Source organism: Ovis canadensis, chromosome 18, assembly GCF_042477335.2.
Source record: "Ovis canadensis isolate MfBH-ARS-UI-01 breed Bighorn chromosome 18, ARS-UI_OviCan_v2, whole genome shotgun sequence".
Classification (NCBI taxonomy): Eukaryota; Metazoa; Chordata; class Mammalia; order Artiodactyla; family Bovidae; genus Ovis; species Ovis canadensis.
Genome location: NC_091262.1, coordinates 73734777 through 73759480, shown reverse-complemented (window position 1 = coordinate 73759480; position 24704 = coordinate 73734777). Strand labels below are relative to the sequence as shown.

General features: G+C 50.9%; 1 protein-coding gene across 3 annotated transcripts in view; it reads left to right on the top strand.

Moving 5' to 3' along the window:
* Positions 1 to 21251, top strand: part of SYNE3 (spectrin repeat containing nuclear envelope family member 3) — a 102828-nt gene extending 81577 nt beyond the window's left edge. For all 3 annotated transcript variants that reach the window (XR_011250274.1, XM_069559394.1, XM_069559396.1), the window contains 3 exons: positions 3388 to 3537; positions 4936 to 4974; positions 18768 to 21251. Coding sequence is in view for 2 of the 3 variants with exons in the window: in XM_069559394.1 (XP_069415495.1) it covers positions 3388 to 3537; positions 4936 to 4974; positions 18768 to 18968 (390 nt within the window). In the remaining variant the exon portion in view is untranslated. The remainder of the gene's footprint in view (positions 1 to 3387; positions 3538 to 4935; positions 4975 to 18767) is intronic.
* The last annotated feature ends 3453 nt before the right edge of the window (positions 21252 to 24704 follow it).

The following is a 24704-nucleotide window of genomic DNA, read 5'->3' as shown; positions in this document are numbered from 1 at the left end:
CCAAGTCCTTCTTGATTCCACCTCTTGGGTATTCATTGTTTCTGTTTCCCCTCATTACCACTGTCTTCATCTAGACATTTATCATTTTTGACCTTGACCTTGACAATAGCCTCCAAGCTGGCCTCCCTCCTTCTTCCTGGGTTCCCATCTCAGTCATGACTCATTCTGAAGCCAGAGTGACCCTTCAGAATCCTAAAGATAACCTTGTCCCAGTAGTGAACACTTTTCAAGATAGAGTTCAATTTCCAGAGTTTATCACTCACAGCTTTTCTCAATCAGGCCCCAAACTATCTCTCTTTTTCGTAATATTTTCTGAAATTTACCCTAATACCTTAGAGTTTGGTTTTATTTTTATTTTTCTTGCTTGAGAGTCATCTGGATTCTTGAATCTGTGGCCTAGGATCTTTCTGGAAAATTCTCCAACCTTCTCTCTCAAACTGTGGCCTCTGCCTTGTTCCCTGTTTCCTCACCTTCTGAGATGCCTTTTAAACATATGCTCTTTCTTCTCACTGTGTGTTTCACTGTCTCTTGTGTACTTTTTCATCCTTTTGCTTTTTTATATTACTTTCTGAATACTTTTTTCTAACTCATCTTCCACTGTACTAATTCTCTCTTTAGTTGTATCTCATTTGCTATTTCACATGTTTATTAAGTTCTTAGATTTTAATATTTCATTTATCATTCCTAGAAATTCTCCTTGGTGCTTTTTAAAATCTGCTTTGCCACTTTTCACAGCTTTTGGGTCCTTGCTGAAAATTTTCAGTTTGCCTTTTAATTCTTTCAACACAGTAAACATAGTTGGTTTAGCGAGTGTGTCTAATAATCTCAGTATCTCAAGTCAAGACTGTTTCTGATGTGTATTGTGTCTGCCTCTTCCTCATTAATTCATTAATTTTATTTATATTTGGCTGCACTGGGTCTTTGTTGCTGTGCATGGGCTCTCTCTAGATACGGTGAATAGAGGCTACTCTTTGCTGTGGTGTGAGGGCTTCTCACTGGGGTGGTTTCTCTTGTTGCAGAACAAGGCTCTAAGCATGTGGGCCTCAGCAGGTGCAGCGTGTGTGTTCAGTAGGTGAATCACATGGGCCCTAGAGCTTGGGCTCAGTAGTTGTGTCATATGGCTTAGTTGGTCCAAGGCATGTGAGATCTTCCTGGACCAGAGACAGAACCCACTTTCCCTGCATTGGTAGGCACATTCTTAACCACTGGACCTCCAGGGAAGTCCCAGTTTCCGCCTCTTCTTGGAGTCTTATATCTGTGTGTGACTGCTTAGATTGTGTGCTGGATATTGGGTTTGACAAATAGGTGCGAGGATAATTTGAGATTAAGAATAATCTTTCCTTCAAAGAGGATTTTGTTTGCAACAGCCAGGCCAGTGTGGGCTTTTATCAATCTAGAACCGCTGAATCTAATTTCAAAACTTGAAGGTCCCTGGACTCCTGAGATGACTTGGCACTGGCCTGCAAATCCAAATAAGGTGTGGATTTGCTTCCTATTCACCTTTAGGGGCCTCTGCTGAAGACAGCAGTTTTTCAGTCTCCACTTCTGTAGGGTGCAGACTTTGACCTCTGTCTCCTGAATCCTGCAAATCTGCCAGAAGCATAGATCTGTTTCACAACTATTTTTTCCAGATTAGCAAATATCCTAAGTGCAAGAGGAGGTCTGAACACTGGGCTTACTTCTCTGCATCTTAACCTTTCACATGTCTTGCCTGACTCTTTTTGTTGTTGTTGTTGACTCTCTGATGCCTTCAGTTCCATTCAGTTCAGTTCAGTTGCTCAGTCATGTCCGACTCTTTGCGACCCCATGGACTGCTGCACGCCAGGCCTCCCTGTCGACTGATGCCTTAAGAATGTTTGTAATGTTTTGTCCTCAGTGGGAGCTTTGGTCCCAGCTACCTAGCCCTCCCTGTCTACCTCCTACCTCAGCCACTCCTCTCATCCCCGCCACCACCACCCAGCCCCAGGCGTATCAGAGGTGACTTGCAGTTCCCCGGGTTACGCTTCTTTGTAGAGTCCCCACTCTCGAGGGCTCTGAGAAGCTAAGCTGTGTGCCTGTATCATGCAGCTGGTGGGATGGGACAGATTCTGGATGCCAAGCCAGAATTTAAACTCAGGCTCTTTGACTTCAGACCCAGATCGTATCCTCACATGGCACTCCCACCCAGGAGTCCTGAGGATAAAAGATGCCATCCTGGGGGAACACAGTACTGTATTCTGATAGAAAAATCTGCCCAGTCCCAACCTCACTCTGCCAGGAGTAAAAATGCCAGTAGAAAGACATATTCAACAATGGTAGCTTTTTATTAAAAAAAAAATTTAATTTTATATTGGGGTATAGCTGATTAACAATGTTGTGATCGTTTCAGGTGAACAGGAAGAGACTCAGCCATACATACACTCATATCCATTCTCCCCGAAACCCCCCTCCCATTCAGTCTGCCTCATAACACTGAGCCGAGTTCCATGCGCTCTACAGTAGGTCCTTGTTGATTATCCATTTTAAATATAGCAGTGCGTGTATGTCCATCCTGAATTCCCTAATTATCCCTTCCCCTCATCCTTCCCCCTAGCAACAAGTTTGTTCTTCAAGTCTGTGAGTCTCCCTCTGTTCTGTAAGTTCTTTTGATCCATTTCTTTTTTTAGATTCCACACATAAGGGAAGTCGTATGATATTTCTCCTTCTCTGTCTGACCGACTTCACTCAGTATGTCAACCTCTGTGTCCATCCATGTTGCTACGAATGACGTTACTTCATAATTTTTAATGACTGAGTCATATCACATGGTGTGTATGAACCACGTCTTGTCTATCCAGTCCTCTGTCGATGAACAATGGTAGCTTTTATAATGACGATAACTCTTATGTCAAGCCCTCTGGAGAACTTGGCTCTGGAATGCCAGAAGGCTTCCCTGGTGGCTCAGTGGGTAAAGAATCTGCCTGCAATGTGGCAGATTAGGTTCAATTCCTGGGTTGGGAAGATCCCCTGGAGAAGGGAACAACTACCCACTTCAGTGTTCTGGCCTGGAGAATTCCATGGACAGAGGAGCCAGGCGGGCTACAGTCCATGGAGTCACAGAGTCGGAAGGGACTTTCAGTTTCCCTAGTAATACGTAGTGTAAATCTGTGTCTTATTTATGATAGAATGCCAGAGCTAGAAGTGACCGTGGAGGTGAGCACGGCAGCTCCTCTTTCAGGCAGCAGTCCATTCTGCAACGTTGCGGAGAGCAGCTCCTGGCCTTGGCTGCCGTTTATTTGCCCAATGAGATTCTCTCTTTATGTGTTCCAGTTGCCCAGCAAATGGAATTTGATTGGCTCCTCCTTACCAACCAGGTGGGGCCTCCTCAGCCATTTGGAAGGTGCACGTGACCCTGTCTTTTCCCTCTAGGAGCTGGAGGCTCGAATACCAGAAGGTCAGCATCTCTTCAAAAACCTCCTTCGTCTCAGGCCAGCCAGCAGGTCCTCGGACGAGCTAGAGGATCTACGCTACCGGTGGATGCTCTACAAGTCCAAGCTCAAGGACTCCAGCCACCTGCTGGTAGGTGCTAAGGTTGCTCAGGTCCCAGGCCCCGGGGAGACATAGCTCAGTCTGTGTCCACTCCACCCCATCCCTCAACAGACCAGACTGAGAGGATCACTCAGGGAGAGGCGATGGAGACTCATGGGTCCTAGGCCCTTGATGTGCAGTTTGTCATTTGGCCATTCTGCCACCCAGCACGGCTGAGTTCCAAGAACGACAGCTTTGCTCTCCCAACCTGAAACCTCTGTGTGCATCATCCCAGCTCAGTGCTCACAGCAGCTGTCCGCCAGAGTCACTGCATCTCCAATTTCCAGAAGAGGGATGAGAATATGAGGAGTTAAAAACTCACCTGAGTTCACCCGGATAGCCAGGGACAGAGCCAGCAGCAAACACACCTTGATGGAAGCACAACCCAGGGAACACTGGCGTGGGGGCTAGGACCCCTGGGATCTAGGCCGCCTCCTCCACTAACCTGCTTGTGGCATTGAGGAAGCATCTCCCCCTGGGGGACCCGTGCATGCTGTCACTTCACTCGTGTCCAGCTCTTTGCGACCCAATGGACTATAGCCCACCAGGCTTCTCTGTCCACGGGATTCTCCAGGCAAGAATACTGGAGTGGGTTGCCGTGCCCGCCTCCAGAGGGGCTTTCCCACCCAGGGATTGAACCCACGTCTCTTATGTCTCCTGCATTGGCAGGTGGGTTCTTTACCACTAGTGCCACCTGGGAAGCGCCCTAGGGGCCCACCGTCTCACACAAAACAATAACAGCTAAACTAGTAATAGCCTTTGCTGCTGTTGCTGCTGCTGCTAAGTCGCTTCAGTTGTGTCTGACTCTGTGCAACCCCACAGACAGTAGCCCACCAGGCTGCCCCGTCCCTGGGATTCTGGAACGCTGGAGTGGGTTGCCATTTCCTTCTCCAGTAATAGCCTTTATTAAATGCTATATCCTCATTACAGCCCTATAGAGGAGGTACTGTTATTACCCCCTGAGAACTCATAGGGAAACTGAGGCATGGAGGTTAGTCTGAGGAAAGGGTGGTTGGGATGGCCACAGAGCGCCCTTTAGGCCCGCAGACCCCAGACTCCAAGCTTTGGGGCTTCAGCTCTGCCGGCGCTGAAAGCAGCCGAGTCGTCGGCCACTAGGTGTCAGCCCAGCCCCAGCCAGGTCCATGCGCCCGTGGCCTCGGCCCAGGCCTTCCCAGACAGGATCCCACCTGGGCCCCAAGTGCGTTAAAAAGCTCATTAAATTGAATCACCTGCTGGTTCAGCCTGTCCAGAGGACCAGAAGTCTTAAAGAAACACTCCCCTGACAAAATGAATATTCCATTACAGGCTCTGCTGGGATTTAAGTTTCACTCACTTAACTTCTTTTTTTTTTTTCCTTTCCCCTTTTCCTCTCCGTCCCTAAAATAACAGACGCAGAGTCCTCCAGGGGAGCCGACTGGATTCCGAAAGGTACGGTGTCTGCCTTCTGCTCCACATGGGTAGAGGGCAGGGCGTCTGGAGGGTTGGTGGGCCTGGGATGCTGGGGCAGGACCCCTGGGCTTTCTGGAAGGTTCCATGAGAAATGCTCCTGGGGACTCAGTTCTGGGCTGCCCTGCGGTGGCCCCGGGGGTCCTTGTTCTGCAGGACGCACAGCGTGTACTCAGCTGAGACGGGACGCAGGGGTATGAGCAAGGACACGGTTAGTGATTATGCTGTGACAACAGGCATAAATCGGGCCGGTCCACGGAGACCTGGGCCACTCCAGGACATTGGACCTTACGGCCACCTGAGTAGTGGACGAGCATCTGGGGTCCATGGGGGCTGAAAGAGGAAGGGGGCTGTGCCAGTCATGCTCGACCAGCCGGTGTCTCAACTGCCAGCCTCTGAGAAGTGCTCAGAGCCTCTCCCTGAGGGCTTGCTGGCCAGAGCCATGTTAGTAAAAAGAGCCATACTTACAGGAATAATGAGGAATAATGATTGTTACTATAAAGGCTATGTGTTGATCATCCACTCTGTGCCAGGAACTGTACCAGATCATGCCTAGGGCGTTTCACGTCACCGTCCCCCAGACATCCGACAGGCATCATTACCACCATGCTAGGCATGAATGAAGCGAGCAATGACAGGACTGCAGTGACGTGTTCGCTGGAGTCACACGGCTCCTGAGCGGTCTCTGCCTCAGACTCTAAGCCCACCCTTGCCCTTCCTCACGGTGCCTTGGAGAAGGCATCCCTGGGCCTGGCGGCCCTCCCCACCTGTGGAACGGTCCAGTGTACACTGGCGTCCCTGGTGCCACCGTTTCTGAGAGCAGGCTTGCTTTGGAGGAGCTCTGGTTTGGAATTGTATTTGAATGCTTTTGGACACGCGGGGTCTCGGTTGCTGTGTGCAGGCTTTCTCTAGTTGCAGCAGGCGGGGGCTGCTCTCAAGTTGCGGTCGTGGGCTTCTCACTGCAGTGGCGTCTCTTATCCTGGATGGACTCTAGGCGCCTGGGCTTCAGGAGTCACAGCGCGTAGGCTCCGTAGTTGGGGTGCACGGGCTTAGTTGCTCTGCAGCACATGGGATCTTCCCGGACGAGGAATGGGACCCATGTCCCCTGCATTGGCAGGCCGATTCTTATCCCCTGGACTACCAGGGAAGGCCTCTGAGAGTGAGCTTGTTGTCCTGCCGAGCACTGGCTCGTGATGACATAAGCCTCCGGCATGCTTTGCTCCCGAGAGCCCCGGGGCCTCGAGGTCTCTCTGGCTGTGGAGTCTGTGTTCCAGGGGCTCTGCCCACCCAGGTGTCTTGGTCTCCAGCTGGTGTTCATGTCTCCATCCTGCAGTATAGTGTGTGTCCCCAGGACTGGACGGGGCAGTCACCAGACCAGTGCTGTGCTCTGGGCCTGGCGTCCCCGAGTTTTGTGGCCTTGGGCAAGTTGCTTTGACTCTGGAGACTTTCTTTCCCCATCTGTAAAATGGAACTATCAACGCTGGCTTTATTGACGTCATGAACGAATTTTGAAGATCATGTGAACTGTTGTTCTTTCTTGAGAGGAGAGCCTGAAGCCCTAAATTCGTTTCCCCTAATTTAGAAGAACAAAGGGCTTCTCGTGAAGTAGGGGAGTGCATCAGGAAGGCTGGGTCACCACACAGCCCAGCCTGTGACTCCTGGTGGCACCTGAGAGCCCAGGGCCAGATGTCCAGGCTGCCTCCAGCTCCTGCCCTTTAAGCCCCACTCTGGTTGGGAGCCCTCGTCTAAGTGGCTCCCAGGCCAGAGTTCAGGGGGAGTCATTTCTGGGTCCCCTGGTGTTTGTGAGTGGGGGCTTGCTTGGCTGGCTGACACCAGCCCTTCAGGGCAGGCTCCTGTCCCTGGCAGCCTGTCACCAGGTTCGTATGGACACAGCTCCATGTTCATTGGCTGTCTCCTCAGTCAGTGACTCCTCAGTCACTGATTCACTTCACAGATGTTTACTGAGCTCTGACTTTGTACCAAGCACTGATGCAAGTACCTGAGATAGATTACCAGAGCAAAGGCCTGGCAGGGTAGGCTTTGCATGCTAGCGGGATGGGCGGGGTGGAGAGGGGAATGGGAGAAAGGCTCTCCCTGCAGCTGGCGTTGCCCAGCACAATAGCACGTTTCTGGCCAGGGAATGTCCAAGTATAGCAGTGGCTTGCGGTCTTGACAGCTACAGGTGTGTTTGTTTTTTTAAAATAATTTTATTTATTTATTTTTGGCTGTGCTAGGTCTTCATTGGAGAAGGCAATGGCACCCCACTCCAGCACTCTTGCCTGGAAAATCCCATGGACAGAGGAGCCTGGTGGGCTGCAGTCCATGGGGTCGCTACTAGTCGGACATGACTGAGCGACTTCACTTTCACTTTTCACTTTCATGCATTGGAGAAGGAAATGGCAACCCACTCCAGTGCTCTTGCCTGGAGAATCCCAGGGACGGGGGAGCCTGGTGGGCTGCCGTCCATGGGGTCGCACAGAGTTGGACACAACTGAAGCGACTTAGTAGCAGCAGCAGCAGCAGCAGCAGGTCTTCATTATGTGCAGACCACTCTCTAGTTAGTTGCTGCACACAGGCTTCTCATGGCAGGGCTTTCCCTGCTGCAGAGTACAAGCACTAGGGCACACGGGCTTCAGCAGCTCTGGCTCATGGGCTCCAGAGCGCAGGCTCAGTAGTCAGGGTGCATGGGCTTAGTTGCCCAGCGGCACATGGGGTCTTCCCCGATCAGGAATCGAACCTGGGTATCCTGCGCTGGCAGGCGGATTCTTTTATCCCTGGACCACCTGGGAAGCCGCAGACGCAGGGTTGATCTTATCTATAGCTGGCAGGTGTTAGACTCCTTTTCGTGGGATATGCAAAGCAGGCAGGCTCTAAATGGCCCCTAAATCTGCTTATTCGGCTACATTTAAAATCAAATGGATGTGTGAAAGTTTTGAGTTTGGTGCTGGCTGGCTTTTGAGCTCTTGGGTCTCAGCTCCCTGTGAAGAAGCAAGCAACCCCAGAAGCCAATATTCAGAGGCCATCTGGGGCCCCTTTATATCACAGCTTGTTTAAGCACAGATTTCTGGGTTCCACCCCCAGAGTTTCTGGTGCGTTAGGTCTGGGGTGCCCCGAGGATCTGCGTTTCCAGCAAGGTCCTGGGTGATGCTGCTGCTGCTCCCCTGGGGACCAGACTTGGAGAACCATTGCTTTATGCCCTCGATTTGCATCCAGGATCCACCATTAGTGTGTGTTCCCCTTTGCAAGGCTCTTAACCATGGTCTTCCAATGAGTGAAATGCGGGTCCTCAGAACTAAGAGTTCCTATAAACCAGAAGTTTCTGAATTGCTTCGTAAATGAGGACCTGGATGCTGGCAGACAATGTCCTGCTTCTCTTTCAGACGGAAGCCGGCTAACGCCACTTCTGGGAGTGGAGATACATGGGGATGGGGGCGGCATCCTCCCCTTGGTGCGGTTCTCATGTTGTTTGCCGGGTGGGGTGTGCACACGCGTGTGTGAAGGCATGTACACATGTGCAGGTGTGCACAGACGCACGCAGGTCTGACAGGTAGAAACTAGACACTGTCTTCTGGGCTTGTAATCTTGCCAACTTAAAAACATTTCGTGTATTATTTTTAGTCCAAAGGGAAGGGGAAAAAAAAAACCCTACTCCAAAGCTAATTATTTATGAGCCGTCGGCCCTCCACGCTTTTTTTTTCCTCTCTACGCCTCAAGCCACTGAAAGCTCCAGCTATGTCAGTGGCTTCAGCCCGCTTGTTTATATAAACAGAATAATTAAGATTTATTAAACTTGCAGCTGCCTACACACTTGCCAGCTTCATGCCACCGGATATGTCTGCCTGCAGCTTTCAGACACATGAAAGGTCAATTGCTTTTTGAGTTGTGATTGGGCTGTGAGTCAACTGAATTCTTGCCTTGGTGCAGGGGAGCGGTCCTACCTGAGTCAGCCTTCGAGCTGAGGAGTGGATTCACCAGTGTTTGCGTTATCGGGGTGAACTAGGCAGGGTCACAGGCCCGTGCGCAGGCGTGGAGAGCGGATGCCAGTATGCATGCCATGCTGTGGACCCTGGGACGCGGGTCCAGGTGGGGAGAGACCACAGAGCGATGTTTTATTCACTGGCCCATACTTCACAGATTTTAAGACTTACAGGTTTTCACGTTTTCACGTCTTTGGAGTTGCCGTTGTTAGTCGCTCAGTCGTGTCCGACTCTTTGCGACCCCGTGGACTATAGCCTGCCAGGCTCCTCTGTCCATGGGATTCTCCAGGCGAGAGTACTGGAGTGGGTCAGGAGACCTTCCTGACCTAGGGATCAAACTGGGTCTTCTGCATTGCATTTGGGTTCTTTACCATCTGAGCCACCAGGGAAGCCTTTCCTATTATGGTCCAGTAAGGACTGGAATTTGCTTTCCTCTGCCACCCAGAACACTTTCCACCTAAGGTTCCTTTAAATTAAAATCTCTTTTTGAGGGTTGGATTTTAGAGGGTTTTTTGGCTGCGCCGTGCAGCATGTGGAATCTCAGTTCCCCAACCAGAGATGGAACCCCCACCCCTGCAATGGCAGCGGGGAGTCTTAACCACTGGACCACCAGGGACGTCCCTTGGTTGTGTTTTGTTTTGCTTTCCTTTGGACCACACCGACTGTACCAATTTAGACGACCCAGCTCTGGGAGCTCTGGCCTCCGGTTCAAGTTCTCAGGGCAAAGTTTTGTTTCTCACCCTCTCCGGGTGCCAGGATAAGACCTAGGATTTCCTTGTTTCCCATTTCAGTGTGGGGGAGATTAGCCCTCGGTTTCCCTGGCCCTGAAGGTGCAGCCCTGCGGTGCCCCCACCTTATGTGGGGTCTCCAATCAGATGTTCCATCTTCACTGTTGGGTTTTTTCTTCCTTCAGTTCAGTTCAGTCAGTTCAGTCGCTCAGTCATGTCTGACTCTTTGCGACCCCATGAATTGCAGCACAACAGGCCTCCCTGTCCATCACCAACTCCAGAAGTTCACTCAAACTCACGTCCATCGAGTCGGTGATGCCATCCAGCCATCTCATCCTCTGTCGTCCCCTTCTCCTCCCGCCCCCAATCCCTCCCAGCATCAGGGTCTTTTCCAATGAGTCAACTCTTCGCATGAGGTGGCCAAAGTACTAGAGTTTCAGCTTTAGCGTCATTCCTTCCAAAGAACACCCAGAACTGATCTCCTTTAGGATGGACTTGTTGGATCTCCTTGCAGTCCAAGGGACTCTCCAGAGTCTTTTCCCAACACCATAGTTCAAAAGCATCAATTCTTTGGTGCTCAGCTTTCTTTACAGTCCAACTCTCACATCCATACATAACTACTGCAAAAACCATAGCCTTGACTTAGTGGTATATAAAATAATAGTGGTATATAAAATAATAGTGCTCCTCACAATGAGCCTGGTAGAACAGATGGACTATTGTAATACCACATCTAGGAAAGCAAGCACCAGGGCTTTCCTTGTTAGGCAATAACTTTCTCTCACAATAGCTGCAGTGTTGTTTTTTAAAAAATATATTTATTTATGCTGGAGAAAACTCTTGAGAGCCCTTGGACAGCAAGGAGATCAAACCAGTCAATCCTAAAGGAAATCAACCCTGAATATTCATTGGAAGGACTGATGCTGAAGCTGAAGCTCCAATACTTTGGCCACCTCATGCAAAGAGCTGACTCATTAGAAAAGACCCTGATGCTGGGAAAGATTGAAGGTGGGCAGGAGAAGGGGATGACAGAGGATGAGATGGCTGGATGGCATCACCGACTCAATGGATATGAGTTTGAGCAAGCTCCGGGAGATAGTGAAGGGCAGGGAAGCCTGGTGTGCTGCAGTCCCTGGGGTCACAAAGAGTTGGACACAACATAGTGACTGAACAACAACAATTTATTTATGTCTCTTTTGGGTGTCTGTATACAGTTGAGGTGCTCAAGCTCAGTAGTTGGGGTGCCCAGGCTTATTAGTTGCCCCATGGCATGTGGGATCTTAGTTTCCTGACCAGGGATTGAACCCAAATCCCCTGCATTGGAAGGTGGATTCTTAACCACAGGACCACTAGGGAAGTCCCTATTATGATGTTTTAAAAATCAGCATTATTGGGACTTCCCTTGTGGTCCAGCGGCTAAGACTCTGCACTCCCAGTGCAGAGGTTTGGTCCCTGGTCAGGGAACTAGGTTCCCCATGGTGCAACTAAGATCTGGTGCAGCCAAATAAATTAAAAAATTAAAGGAAAGAATCATCGTTATTAACTGGAGTTCCTAGTTGACGTTAGGGTGCACTTTTTGGGTTGCGTATCCTATGGGTTTTGACAAGTGTGTAGTGACATTGCAGACGAGTGTCACTGCCTTAGCCTCCTCCCCAGCGCTTCCTCCTTACCCCTCTGCCCTCCCCCAGAGTCCCTAGCAACCACTGATCTTGTTACTTCTTTCATTCAGCAATATGCACTTGAGTTTCCTCCGTGTCTTTTTGCGGCTAATATTTCATTTCCTTTTACCACGGAATAACATCCCTCTGTGGGGATGTACCATTCAGTCTTTAATAGCCTTTTCCCCTCAGTCCAGGATCCAGTCTGGGATCACACATTACATTCAGTCATCACACTTCTTTAGTTTCCTCTCCTGGGACCAGTTCTTGGTTTTTCTTGACTTTGACCTTCTTGAGTACAGGCCAGATACTTTATAGAATGTCCCTCAGGTTTGGGGTTTCTAGGGTGTTTCCATGTTGTGAGCTTCTGGAAAGAATGTTCTAGAAGTGATGCTGTGTTCTTAGTGCATCTTATTGGGAGAGTGCAATTTCGATACACCCACCTCAGGACTGCAGATGCTGACTTGGATCACGTGACTAAGGTGGTAGCTGCAGGCATTTCTCACCTGTGAAGCTGCTCTCATTTCTTTTGTAATTAATGAGTCCTAACTGCTCAGCGACCCTGGAAATACAACACCTCTTTCTTACACAGTCGCATCTTCCAGCTTCCCCAGGGCCTCTTTCCCTCCCATGACTCACTCTTTCCCTGATGGTTCCTTCCTGCCAGCTTTGGTCCCCGACTCTAGACCTCTCACACTCTGATCCATTTCTTGTCCAGGTCCCTCCTTCCAGCTTCAGTCCCAAGGCCCAAAGCCGAAGGGCATCAACTTGAGAGACTGCTCAGACTCAGCTTGTCTGAAGCTGACCTCACTGTGTTCCCTGCGTCCAGCCAAACCCCGGGCTCCATATAAGCAAAGCATCCTGACCACACAGTCTTCCAAGCTGGATGCCTCTGGATCACCCTGGACCGTCACTGACCTTAGTTCTGTCCTAGACACAGAAGAACCTGGATGGTGCATGGATGTCAGATGAGGAAAGATGAGGGGAAGGAAAGGCAGGGAAGGGAGCTTGTGTCCATATATCTCCTGCTGACTGGGGCTCCATTTTCACTTGAGTAATGACAAGAGCACCCCTCACTCCAATTGTTTCTCCCAGAGGTTCTTCTCATTGATTAACCAAACTGCCTCCAAAAGGCCAGCTCAGATGGTGTCACTGCCATCTGGTCAAAAACCAATTCATGCGTGCAAACTCAGTTGCTCAGTCACGTCCGACCCTTTGCAACCCCATGGACTATAGCCTGCCAAGCTCCTTTGTCAATGTCCATGGGATTTTCCTAGGCAGGAATACTAGAGTGGGTTGCTGTTTCCACCTCCAGGGGATCGTCCTGACGATCACCCTGCACCCAAATCTTCTGCATCTCCTGCCCCTTGGCAAGCAGATTCTATGTCACTGCACTTCCTGGGACTCCCCAAAACCAAGCCAGGGGGCTGGAATAACACAGTTCTGTGGCCTGAACATCACATGCAGAGCTGCCCCGGGGAGGAAACAATGTTAACTCAGCCCCACCCAGCCACTACCATTCTGTCCCTGGGTGGGAGCTCTCCTCAGCCTCTGAGCACTCCTGGAAAGTGAGTGTGGGCTCTAACTCAGTGCTTCGGCACCAAAAACGTAGTGAAGAAGATGTTCAAAGTGTGCGGGCGGAGCCCAGCCTGGGATGTGTGATGCCCTCAGACTCCCTGGAGCATCAGGGAGATGCCCCTTCTGGGTTCTAGAAGAAACCCAGAGAGGGGAAGCCAGCCAGCTTGTGGCTCTGCATCAGTGAGAGGGACCTTGAGGGACTGAGCTCATTGCTAAGTGAGAGTTAGTGATGGCCACTGGTGGGGCCCATCTTGAATTGCCAGAGAAAAGCTGGCCCCTGCCTGCCACCTTGAGCTCTTGGCACTGGTCTGGAGGCATCTTTGAGCTGGAGAATGAGGCCCAACCAGCTCCCGGGAAAGACCCCGAAAGCCCAAGTAGTGATGCCACGTGACTTTCACACTCGGGGCCCCAGGTCAGGGTGAAACCAGCTTCAAAGGCGGCCCAGGGGGACTTTGGTCATAATTGCTGCTGTTTTAAGAATTCATTCATTCATGCATTTCTGTCTTTGCTGGATCTGTGTTGCTTTGCGTGGGTTTTCTCTAGTTGCGGCAGGCGGGGGCTACTGGTCGGGGGCTACTGTTCATTGTGGGGCATGGCCTTCTCACCGCAGGGGCTTCTCTTGTTGCGGAGCACAGGCTCTAGAGCGTGGGCTCAGTAGTTGTGGTGCATGAGCTTAGCTGCCCCACAGCACATTGGCTCTTCCCGGATTAGGGATCAAACCTGTGTTCCCTGCATTGGCAGGTAGGCGCCTAACCGCTGGACCACCAGGGAAGTCCTTGCTGCTGTTTCTTATGAGAAGTGCCATGTAGGGTGGTAGAAGGAGACATGCTGATGATTTGAGCCTGTCCCTGTGACCTTGGGCTGCTTATTTCCCATGGCCTCAGTTTCTTCCTCTGAGAAATGGGCACAGGGTACCTCCAGACCTGGGCAGCAGCTCAGGAAACCCGCAAGCATGGAGGTGAGCTGAATGTGGGGCCGGAGCATGCTTGGTGTTGTTCATTAACGTGTGGAGTCCACATGTTCTGGGGGAGCCATCGGGATGGTGCGGACAGTTCACAGACAGGTCAGAGAGTGTGTGCCTGGTCACATCATGGCACCAAGGGAGGAGCAGACAATCAGACGCCCAGGAAGGGAAAGAGCCTTTTATTTCATTAATTGAGCAGATGTTTACCGAACATTACTGCGGACACAGCAGTGAATCAAACTAGTGTAGACCCTGCTCCAAGGAGTGAAGGGGAACACAGACTTTGAAATCAGTAACCCAAAGGAAAGGTGTTGATCCATGAGGATAAGTAAGGGGCTTTTTTTGGTTTAGAGGCAGGGAAGTTCCCCCTGAGGAAGCGACTCACAAATTGAGATTAGAATAAACAGTAAGAGTGAACTAGATGCATTGCTGAAAGAAAGGAAATGGGTCTTCCAGTGGAAAGTATAAGCTTTGCAAAGGCCCTGTGGTCAGAGGATGTGAGGGCCTTTAAGGGACCGAGAGCAGGTGTTTAGGGAGAGCGTGTTTTTCTCTCTGATGGGGCCGAGGAGGCTGACGGTATCTGGTCCTTGGAACCTGGGTGCAGGGGAAGCTCAGGGGGCTTGTAGAAGCCACCCGTCTGCCCTGGGTCCCATCAGTTGGAGGAGGAAAGGTATGAGTATTTGCCGAGCACCAGCTATGCGTGTGAGAGTAGCCTGTGCTCCCTCATTTATCCTTGTGATTCTGGTAGGCAGGTGTCAGGCTCCCTTTGCCTCAGTAGAAGGCTCTGAAGCTCAGAGAGGCTGAGTGACTTGTCCTAGGTCGCACAGCTAGGAAGTGACAGGGCCAGGGCCAAATCATTTCTTTCCCCCACATCCTTTTTCATCGATGGCAGAAGATTCAATCACCCTTACTGTGATAAATTCTTCCTGCCAGGATTCCTCAAAACTCTAGAGCCCCAGGTTCATGGGATGTATTAAAGGACTCAAGCATTTAATCAACCTCTGTAATATGACCTGTTCCCTCCCCACCACCACGTGCTGTCGACCCTCTACCTCCGCCCCTAAGCGGTGGGGAACGTCCTGAGGAAGCCCCTTCTCTCTTTGTTTTGTTGTGGTTCAGCTGCTCGGTCGTGTCCGTCTTTTTGTGACCCCCTGGATTGCAGCATGTCAGGCTTCCCTGTCCTTCACCATCTCCAATCCAACCATCTCATGCTCTGTCTTCAATCTTTCTCCTCCCGCCTTCAATCTTTCCCAGCACCAGGGTCTTTTCCAATGAGTTGGCTCGTCGCATCAGGTGGCCAAAGTATTGCAGCCTCAGCATCAGTCTTTCCAGTGAATATTCAGGGCTGATTTCCTTTATTTATCTTTGGCTGCGTCGGGTCTTAGTTGCAGCCTTCAGGATCCTTTGTTGGAGCACGTGGGCTTCTCTCTAGTTGTGGCCCGCGGGCTCCAGAGCACACGGGCTCAGCCGTTCCGGCACATGGGCTTGGTTGTATGTGAGATCCTAGTTCCCTGACCAGCGATTGAACCACATCCCGCTGTGTTAGAAGGTAGATTCTAACCACTGGATCTCCAGGGAAGTTTCAGCCCCTTCTCTCTGTGGATAGTTGTAACTGCACAGAATACACATAGTACTTTCTATGGGGAAACTCAGGCACAGAGAATCTCCCAGATCTGAGAAGAGCTGAGATTGTCGATTTCTTTGTTGGCTTCTTAGACAGTAGTTCATGCCTATTTATGTGTGTGTGCACACAGATATGTGTTTTCTAAGCATGTAATAATGCTATTAAAATGTGCCTTCTATTTTAGAGGGGTTTTTAGAATCCAGGTCCCTCAAAGTGAAGATGTGAGGTCTAAGTGAATAGACAGTTGGCGGGCAGCAGGAGTCCTTGAAAAAGACGACTCCGTGTCAGCACTTGTGAATGCAAGAGAACTTTGGGCCTTCAGAGAGATTTGCCCCAGAGGATTGTGGCCAAGGTGCAACTCCTCACTTACATGAGCAGAGTAGCAGCTCTGAGCATGGCGAGGCGAACAGAAATAGGACCCTTAGACACAGATCTCCACTGACTGCTAAGTCACTTCAGTCATGTCCGACTCTTTGTGACCCCGTGGGCTGTAGCCCGCCAGGCTCCTCTCTGTCCATGGGATTCTCCAGGCAAGAATACTGGATTGGGTTGCCATTTCCTTTTCCAGGGAATCTTTCCATCCCAGGGATTAAACCCATGTCTCTTACATCTCCTGCGTTGGCAGGTGGGTTCTTTACCACTAGCACCACCTGGGAAGTCCACCTCTACTGGGGAGACCATTAATTACAGGTTTTCAATTGTAGTGTGAACCTAGTTTAGGGTGTACCTGCGTCTCACCCTCTTTCGCTCTCCTGGGTGGGTCAGAGATTTGGAGTCGGGAAAAGTCAGCATGAAGTGTCAAGCCGTCAAGTTAGAGCACTCGTAGACTCAGGCATCAGTAGGTGAGCACTGTCGGGGGGAAGGTCAAGTGCACTTGGCAGCCAGATCTGACCCCGCCTGGCAGCTATGGGAAAGTCTGTCCCCTCTGTGGACATCATTCAGCTATTTAAATGACTTATTACACACACACATACACACACACTCCTGAATTCACTGCTGAGATAAACCCAGCCAGGAGTGCTTCTCCATTGTGTGGGTTATAGGAAGTCTGTTTTTTACAAAATCAGTGCCTGGGATCTTTGGTGAGTGAGAACACCCGAAGCTGGAGGCATAGGGTCAAGTGTGATCAACCTGGACGAGATAGCTGGGACAGGAGAGTGGGTGAGATCATTCAGGCATGAGGGAGAGAGACAGAAGTGCTCAGGTCAGAACATCCCAGGAACACCTGCGTATTCTATTACCATCATGCCCACCACCACCACCACCATCATCACTGCCATCATCCTCACCAGAATCCCCATCACTACCATCAGCATCGTTCCCGTCAGCATCATCACCCTCATCGTCACTGTCGTCCCCTCCTCACCGCTACCAACATCCTCACCCTCATCCTCCTCATGACCATCATCAGCACCATTATCATCACTAGACTCGGTACCCTGGAAAATGACTCTTTGGTTCCTCTTGGAGCTAGTAGATATATTCTATAATAATTGTACTAGTCATAAGATCAAATATACTTTTTAATTGGTGTATAATTATACTTTGCGTCCTCGCCAAAACCTAGAAAATAGAGGTACGTGTTTAGTCCCCATTTTGCAGAGAAGGAAGCTGAGGCTCAGAGACATTCCTGATTTGCCCAAAGACACATAGCTATTGTGGGACAGTCTGCACTGGAGCCTAGATGGCCGAGGTCCTGAGAGCTGGGCCCCTGCCCTGCACCATGCTGTTCCTTGACGGTGGGGCCTCCACTTTATTGAGTGGTCAGCTGTTGGCCCTGCATGCCCATGAAGCTGCAACTCAGCCAGCCCCTCGAGAATTTGGGTAATATCCTGTGGCTGCTTTCATGGATATTTGTGCAAAGAAGCCCGTTAGGTGTTTGGACAAGTGCGGGTGTTGATGAGGAGGATGGCGATGAGGAGCAAGGAGAGGGAGGAAAAGAAGACGAAAGAGGGAGAGGAAGACAAGATGAAGAAAGTGGTGATGGAGAACCCGATGATGAGCCTGGTGGCGACGACGGTGCTGGTGGTGGTCAGGGTGATGGTGCTGATCGTAATGGTGAGCCTGGCGGTGCTGATGGTGGTCGGGGTGATGGTGCTGATTGTAATGGTGAGCCTGGCGGTGCTGATGGTGGTCGGGGTGATGGTGCTGATCGTAATGGTGAGCCTGGCGGTGCTGGTGGTGGTCGGGGTGATGGTGCTGATCGTAATGGTGAGCCTGGCGGTGCTGGTGGTGGTCGGGATGATGGTGCTGATCGTAATGGTGAGCCTGGCGGTGCTGGTGGTGGTCGGGGTGATGGTGCTGACCGTAATGGTGAGCCTGGCAGTGCTGGTGGTGGTCGGGGTGATGGTGCTGATCGTAATGATGACCCTGGCGGTGCTGGTGGTGGTCGGGGTGATGGTGCTGATCGTAATGATGAGCCTGGCGGTGCTGGTGGTCCGTGACTTAGATAGTGGCAATAATTTTTGTGTTTTTTTATTGTTATTTTTTCGAACTTTTGTGTTAAGAGCTGACTTTTGCCCCCTTGAATGTGTCTTGTGTAACAGATGAGGAGACAGCCTCCTTTCACCAGCAACCCCTTTTTCCTGGGAAGAGAGGGGCTCTGCACGGGGCACATGGTGAGCTCAGAGGGACACTGGCTATCCGAGGCCAACGGGGGCCCTGCAGGGCTGCTGTATGGTCTTGCCTGGGAGGGATTCTGATGTAGAGGTCTTTAGTCGTAACCCCACAGATGGTAGCTTCACCTCATTGGCCAAACACATACAGCAAAGATGGTGACTATAGTAATGATGCATAATAATAATGGCAGCAGCTTGGAGTCCCTACTATGTGCCAGGCTCGGTTTCATTGAATCCTCACCACAACTCTGTCAGGTAGGTACCATTATTTATAGAGGAGAAATCTGAAGTTTAGTGAAGTTGAATGACCTTCTTCAGATTCACACCCAGGATTCTTATAAACCAGGCAAAGACTAATGTGACAACGGAGAAAGCCTGTAACTCTTTTATCCTCTTCCTCTCTTGCCTTGAGTGGTTTGAGAAAACTAGAGAGCTTTGTTTCTGGGAGAACGGACGTTAGCCCCACTTCACAGATGGGAACACTGAGGCTGGGTGCAGTTGGAGAGTCAGTCTGGAGCCAGTGAGGCTCCTCATGTCGCCTGGGGGCCTTCCCCTCCCTTCGCCCCCCGTGCCAAGCCCCAAGCCCCCAGCCCCGAGCCCACTCACGTCTTCCACTCTGGTTTTGCAGGCCGCGCGGTGGCAAGGGCTCGGCTCTCTCTGCTGGAAGGTGTGCCGTGTGGCGCTCCCCCTACAGCTGCTGCTCCTGCTCTTCCTGCTGCTGCTCTTCCTGCTCCCGGTCGGGGAAGAGAACCGCAGCTGCTTCCTGGCCAACAACTTCGCCCGCTCCCTCACGCTCATGCTCCGCTACGACGGCCCTCCGCCCACCTAGCCCCCTTTCCCCACTGGGGGCATTCGGGGGATGCTCTTCTCCAAACTTCCAGCCGCCCCAGCCTCCTCTGGAGGATGCTGGGGGACCTGGAAACAGAGGCAGGCCAGAGCCCGCTGGGCTGCATCCATGTAAATACTATATCGATATTCTTAGAACAAAATTACTTTTTTATACAGCATTGTCTCAGTCTATTTATACTAAATGTGTACTACGTGTGACTTAGGGGATAATGCATAGCCATTTTTTTAATATACTCTGTATGTAAATACTCAGTATCTATCATTTCACATATGACCTCTGTCATTGGGAAAATTCCCAACAGTGTTTTTGTCCAGTGGGACCTTGTAGCATTTTGGCCTTGGTCTGCAGTCAGCCCTGGAAAGCAGGGACAAGAACGTGTCGCTTGTATGGCCATCTCCTATCCAGAAACCAAGCCCCACGTCCAGATGTTCGTGAAGAGGACTCTGAGCCGTCGACACAGAACAGCGCTGGCGCTCGCTCAGAGCCCAGGGACTCTCGGTCTAGGCACAGTCAGAACAGCCGTGCTCATCTGGACTTCAGAGTGACCGCAGACTAGATGCTGTGGGTGAGAAGCAGGAAAAGGGCTGATTCTGGGCTGGCCCAGACGCAGCAGTGAAAAATGGCAAGTGACAGAGTGAAATTAATGGAGGAAAGAAGAACTCCAAGGAGCGCACCCAGAGCCAAGAAAAGCACAGCAGGGGGACCTTGGGGAGCGTGAATAGCCCAGACAGTGAGGAAGGTCCATGGTCTGAGTCTTCAGGGAGTGGTTAGGTCACGCTGCCCATGTTCTCTGCTCTGCTTGGGAATAAAATGAAGGAGAAGGAGCCTGTTGTTAAGATTCCCATGTGGAAGGATAAGCACACTGTCTGTAGGGCCCAGGTGCCTGACAGTGCCAGAAAGATGTGTTACCTCTGTTGCACCGAGGCTGAGTTTTGCATCATCTATGGCTCCGGCTGAAGGGACAGAGGGAAGCATCTGACCCACCAGGGACCAGAGCTCGGGGGTCCAAGACAGAGAGGAGGGGTCATCTGCAGAGCTCAGCCAGCCTGGAGGGCTCTCTCCTTCTCCCAGAAGGGACTTTGGAGAAAGCTGGGTCCTCTGGGCCACGAATGTCCCGCACAGGTCCCCACAAGGGACCCAGGGTCCAGGTGCCCCAAACCAGGCCCTCTCTGCAAGAGCTTGGCAGTTGGGCCCATGAGCCACCTGGGCCTTGAGGCTGGAAATATTGAATTGGCCAAAAAGTTCATTCGGGTTGTCTGTACCAGCTAATGGAAAAACCCGAATGAACTTTTGGGCCAACCCAGTACATCCCTTCCTCCCCCAGGGAGTTCTGGAACGGTTCCTAAGTGTTTCATCACTGGATCCTATTTTCCCCAAATCAACACTAAAGTTTCCTTTTTTAAAAAATGCTTAGTGCCTACTCTTCACTGATTGATTTTGTCTGTTCAGCTATGCATCAGAGACCAAGAGGGTCCTCAGGCCTTTGAAATCAGTGTCACAGACCCAGAAAGGCCTTTAAACAGAGGGGAAGCTGAAGACCCCAAGGGTCCAGGCCCCCATCACTGTGCTCCCCTCCCCCACACTGCCCTCTGGGCCTCGCAGGCCCAGCCTGCTCAGGGCTCTCGGCCCAGTGACTCAGGCTCTGTATAACTGGGAAGAGCTGGACACTCACGGGGCAGGAAAGTAGGGTTGCAGAGAGGAGACCTCCAGGCCAACGTAGAAAGCGAGCTTTCCTCTAGATATTCAGAGACCAAGCCACAAGGCCATTCTCCACAGGTGGCAGCTTTCCTGGAAAATCTGGGGCTGCATGAACCAAGACCTCAGGCCCAGGCGGCTGAGCCCAGATGCTCACTGGGTTGAGTTGGTCGAGCCTGAGAAGGTCAGCGCTGTGGCGGGACCTTTGAACATCTCCAGGCAGGCGGAGGCCCAGAGAGGGGAAGTAACTTACCCAGAGTCACACAGCGGCGGTGGCTAAGGCCAGAGCTGATCCCGGTCGCTGCTGCCTCTGGGTGGTACCCAACCCGCTGTCGCGCCCCACCAAATCTGTAACTTCAAACAGGCTTGAGTGACATGAATTCAGTTGGGTCACGTGTCCTACGTGTCAGGGAGGGAGAATCTGTAATGTGTGGGCTGGCGGGAGGAAATGAACGTATATTTTTTAAACTTTGATACCATAGAGCTTGTTTGCATAACTTTTTTTTTAAAAAAAGAGAATTGATATTTTCATTACTTTCATATAAAGACAGTTGTGATATCACATAACCATTGTGTACTGGTGCTTCTCAAGTGTCATCTCTTTTGCTTAAAAGTAGGTGCAGATAATTATGAATTTTATGACGTTCTAGCTTCCTGAGGACCAACCTCGAAGAGCTTTCACGTGCCTTTTGAGAAGGGTGTCGCGGTGGGACCTTCGTGCATTTATTTTTGTCTGTTCCCTGGAGGGTGAGAGGTGGTAAGACGTGTCAAGTTCACTGCCCAGCCCAGCGGTGTGTGTCTGTGTGTGTGTGTGTGTGTGTGCACGCGTCCAATGTGTGTAAGACAAGAGACGGAGAGAAGGGAGAAAGAGAGAAAGAGGGAGAGAGAGACAAAATGATGGCGAGAGATAGAGAGGGGGAGAGAGAGACAAGGAAGATGAAGAAGAAGTGGGGAGGGAAGGGGAGGGGAAGGAAGACAGAAACACAGCGGAGCCTGATCAAAGCTGCTACCCTCCTTAGCTGTCTCTCTACCCCCTGATGCGGGGCTCCCTGCCCCCAGGGTGGCCTTATTTGGGTGGTGCGGGTGGGGTGGGGAGGGGTCCCTGCTTGCTCTATGAATCTGTGGCTTCCCTGAGGGTCTATTATCTGCGTGTCCCACTAGGGGCAGCGCAGTGACCTCCAGCAAGCCTCTCGCATCCCTGGCCCAGTCAGGACTGCGGCCTAATTCCTTCTCTCGTGGGAACTCAGCTACTGGAGTCAGGGCTCCGCCTGTTCCTCTCACTCCAATAGGATTGTCACCCGTCTGGGTCCGCAACAGAGGAGAGGGGATGAGGTTTTGGGCGGTGGGCGCAGGATCAGCATGAAATACGTGGGCATATACCCCCATGGCTGCATCCACGGCAGACATCAATAATCAACCACCAAGCCCTTCCTCTCCCTAGAGACCTCAAAGGACTTCACAGTCCTTCTCAAAACCAGTCCAGGCTGCTGCTGCCACTCACTCACATTTGTCATGTGAGAAAAACCCATTTGACATCCTTGTACCCGATCCTAGTCCCCTCAGAAAACTCTCAATTCGGGCCTCCTTTTTAATTTTAAAACTAGGGTGTCTCCAATCACTTCCCTTTAGTCTAGCCCCTAGGGGAGACAAACTAACCCCAGAAGGCAGGTAATGGGCTGAATTATCACACAGGACTTTTCAGAAAAGGAGATGGAGTAGGAAATGCTAAATTGCCAGTGTTTGTATAGACTGTCTTGGTCCAACTTTTTGCCCATTTTACAAATGAGAAAACTGAGGTCCTGACAGCTCCTCCTCACCCAGTGAATTCAGAGAATTCGTTCAGGAGGTGGGGGTAGATCTCTGCACCCACTGGGTGACAGAGTGACCCTTCCCAGTGCTGAGCAAGGTGGAGCTAGAGCTCTGGTGTTAAGAGCTTGTGACCTTCAGTGAGTCACCTGCCACCTCCCAGCAGCCCCTGGTAAAAAGGGAAATTAACCCTGGAACATCCCATCCCTACTTGAAATGTTAGATATTCTGGGAAGATGATGGTGGGCTTCGGTCTTGAGGCAGAATCTCTAGAGTCAGCCACAAATGTCAAAACCTCCTCTTCTACCAACTTGGACTTAAATCAGGGGATATTGCTCATCCTTCGTCCTGATAAGTCAAGAGGTGGGCAGCTGTTGGCATCATTTCCTCACTTCAGGGATGTCAGAAACAAGGTTCTGTGGCTCTCTTTTCTTTCCCTTATGATTACCTCATGGCCCAAGATGCTTGCTCTATCTCCAGATTTTTCATCTGGATCCCAGTTGGAAGAAGGGGAATGAGCTGGCTAGAAAATTTTCAGGAGCTTTCCCAGAAGCCCCATCCAGACACTACTGTTATATCTCAGAGGTCAGAACCATGTGACATGGTTCCTTAACATCTGCAAGGAGTCTGGAAATATATCCCTCCAACAAAATGGGCATCTCTTAGCAAGAACGAGGGGTTGAGTGGATTGGGGTATCACTTAGGTGTTTCTGCCCTAGTCATCTTGACCCTCTATGTCTTGGTTTCATCCTCTGTCAGCAGAACTCAGAGGCATTCATCATTGAGGGGTGAGAATGACCTTACCAACACTGCCCCCCACCTGCCTCCCCAGGTGACGGGGGACCCTGAGTCCTTCGAGTCCCTCCCCCTTTGCAAGGCATCATAGCTTTTCCCTCCATACTCAGGACACTTCTAGACCCACTTTCTTGCAAATAAATAAAGTGCCCTTCTTGACCAGAGTGTGTGCAAAGGCAATCCCCCTACCCCCAATCCCTGGGTCTGTATAGACCCAGGGATAAGCTTTTTAACACTTTTGTGTTTGAATTCAGCCCAGGAAATTTATAGTTGCTTTAATTTCTCCTGGTACATGAGTTACCCCTGGACACAGATCCTGGAAAGAGAAGCTTTCTGAGCTTTTCCAGGCTTCCCCCCACCCATTTTCCAGCTAAGCCCCCAAAAGAGAACTTGGGAGGACGCATAGCGTAGGTGGCTCCCAACTTCCACCTGATGGAGTCCACGGCGCCTCCAGCGGAGGGGCAGATTCAAAAGACTTAGACCATCACTTCTCAGTTTCAATTATAAGAGAAAGGCCTCCTGTTTGTCAGAGTGAGAAAAAGTGGAAAACATTTTTTTTTTAAAAGAAATTAAAAAGACAAAAGCTCACCATCTAAAAACACATCTTCAGGCAGAGCACCCAGAGCCTTTGAGAATAGTCAACCTATTCAGCATCCTTCAGTGCCTGCCTTTTTGGTTGTCATGGTAACAGGACAGCTGCTTACAGGTCGGTACCCAAGCACCTTGTCCAGACGGGGGCCAGGAATCCTCCAGAGGAACCTAAGTTTTCCCAAAAGGCCCTAGGCTTCCCTTCAGGAAAGTTTACTTCGAAGCTCGGCAGCCAGAGCTCAGGGAGGCAGCCCTTCTTCCTGTTCTGATGGAAATGAGAGGGAAGAAACAAACAGGATCTGCAAGTGAACCCTGACTTCTTCCAAAAGCCCATGGCATGAAGTCCTGGTCTTGGTCTTAGATGATGAAACCAGAGCACAGAGAGGGTTAGCAGCCTGCCCAGAAGCAACCAGCTAGTGGGTGAGTGGTCGAGTTGGGATTTGCACCATGGATGAAGGGCTCCAGGCGTCTCCTCTTCAGTCTCAGCTGCCTTTCTTTCCTTGGCAGGCCTGGGTTGCTGCTGCTTTGGCAGCTGCTTAGCTAGTTGAAGGGCTTCCCAGGTGGCTCAATGGTAATGAACCCCTCTGCCAATGCAGGAGACGCAGGTTCAATCCCTGGGTTGGGAAGATCCCCTGAGAAGACAATGGCAACCCACTTCAGTATTCTTGCCTGGGAATTCCCGTGGATGGAGGAGCTTGGTGGGCTACAGTCCATGGGGTCGCAAAGAGTCGGATGCGACTGAGCATGTGTTCACGGTGGCTAGTTGAAGGCAATGTCCCAGAGCAGGACTTCTTTCCGATGCCCACTCCCCCAGGGAGCTGGCAACACCAG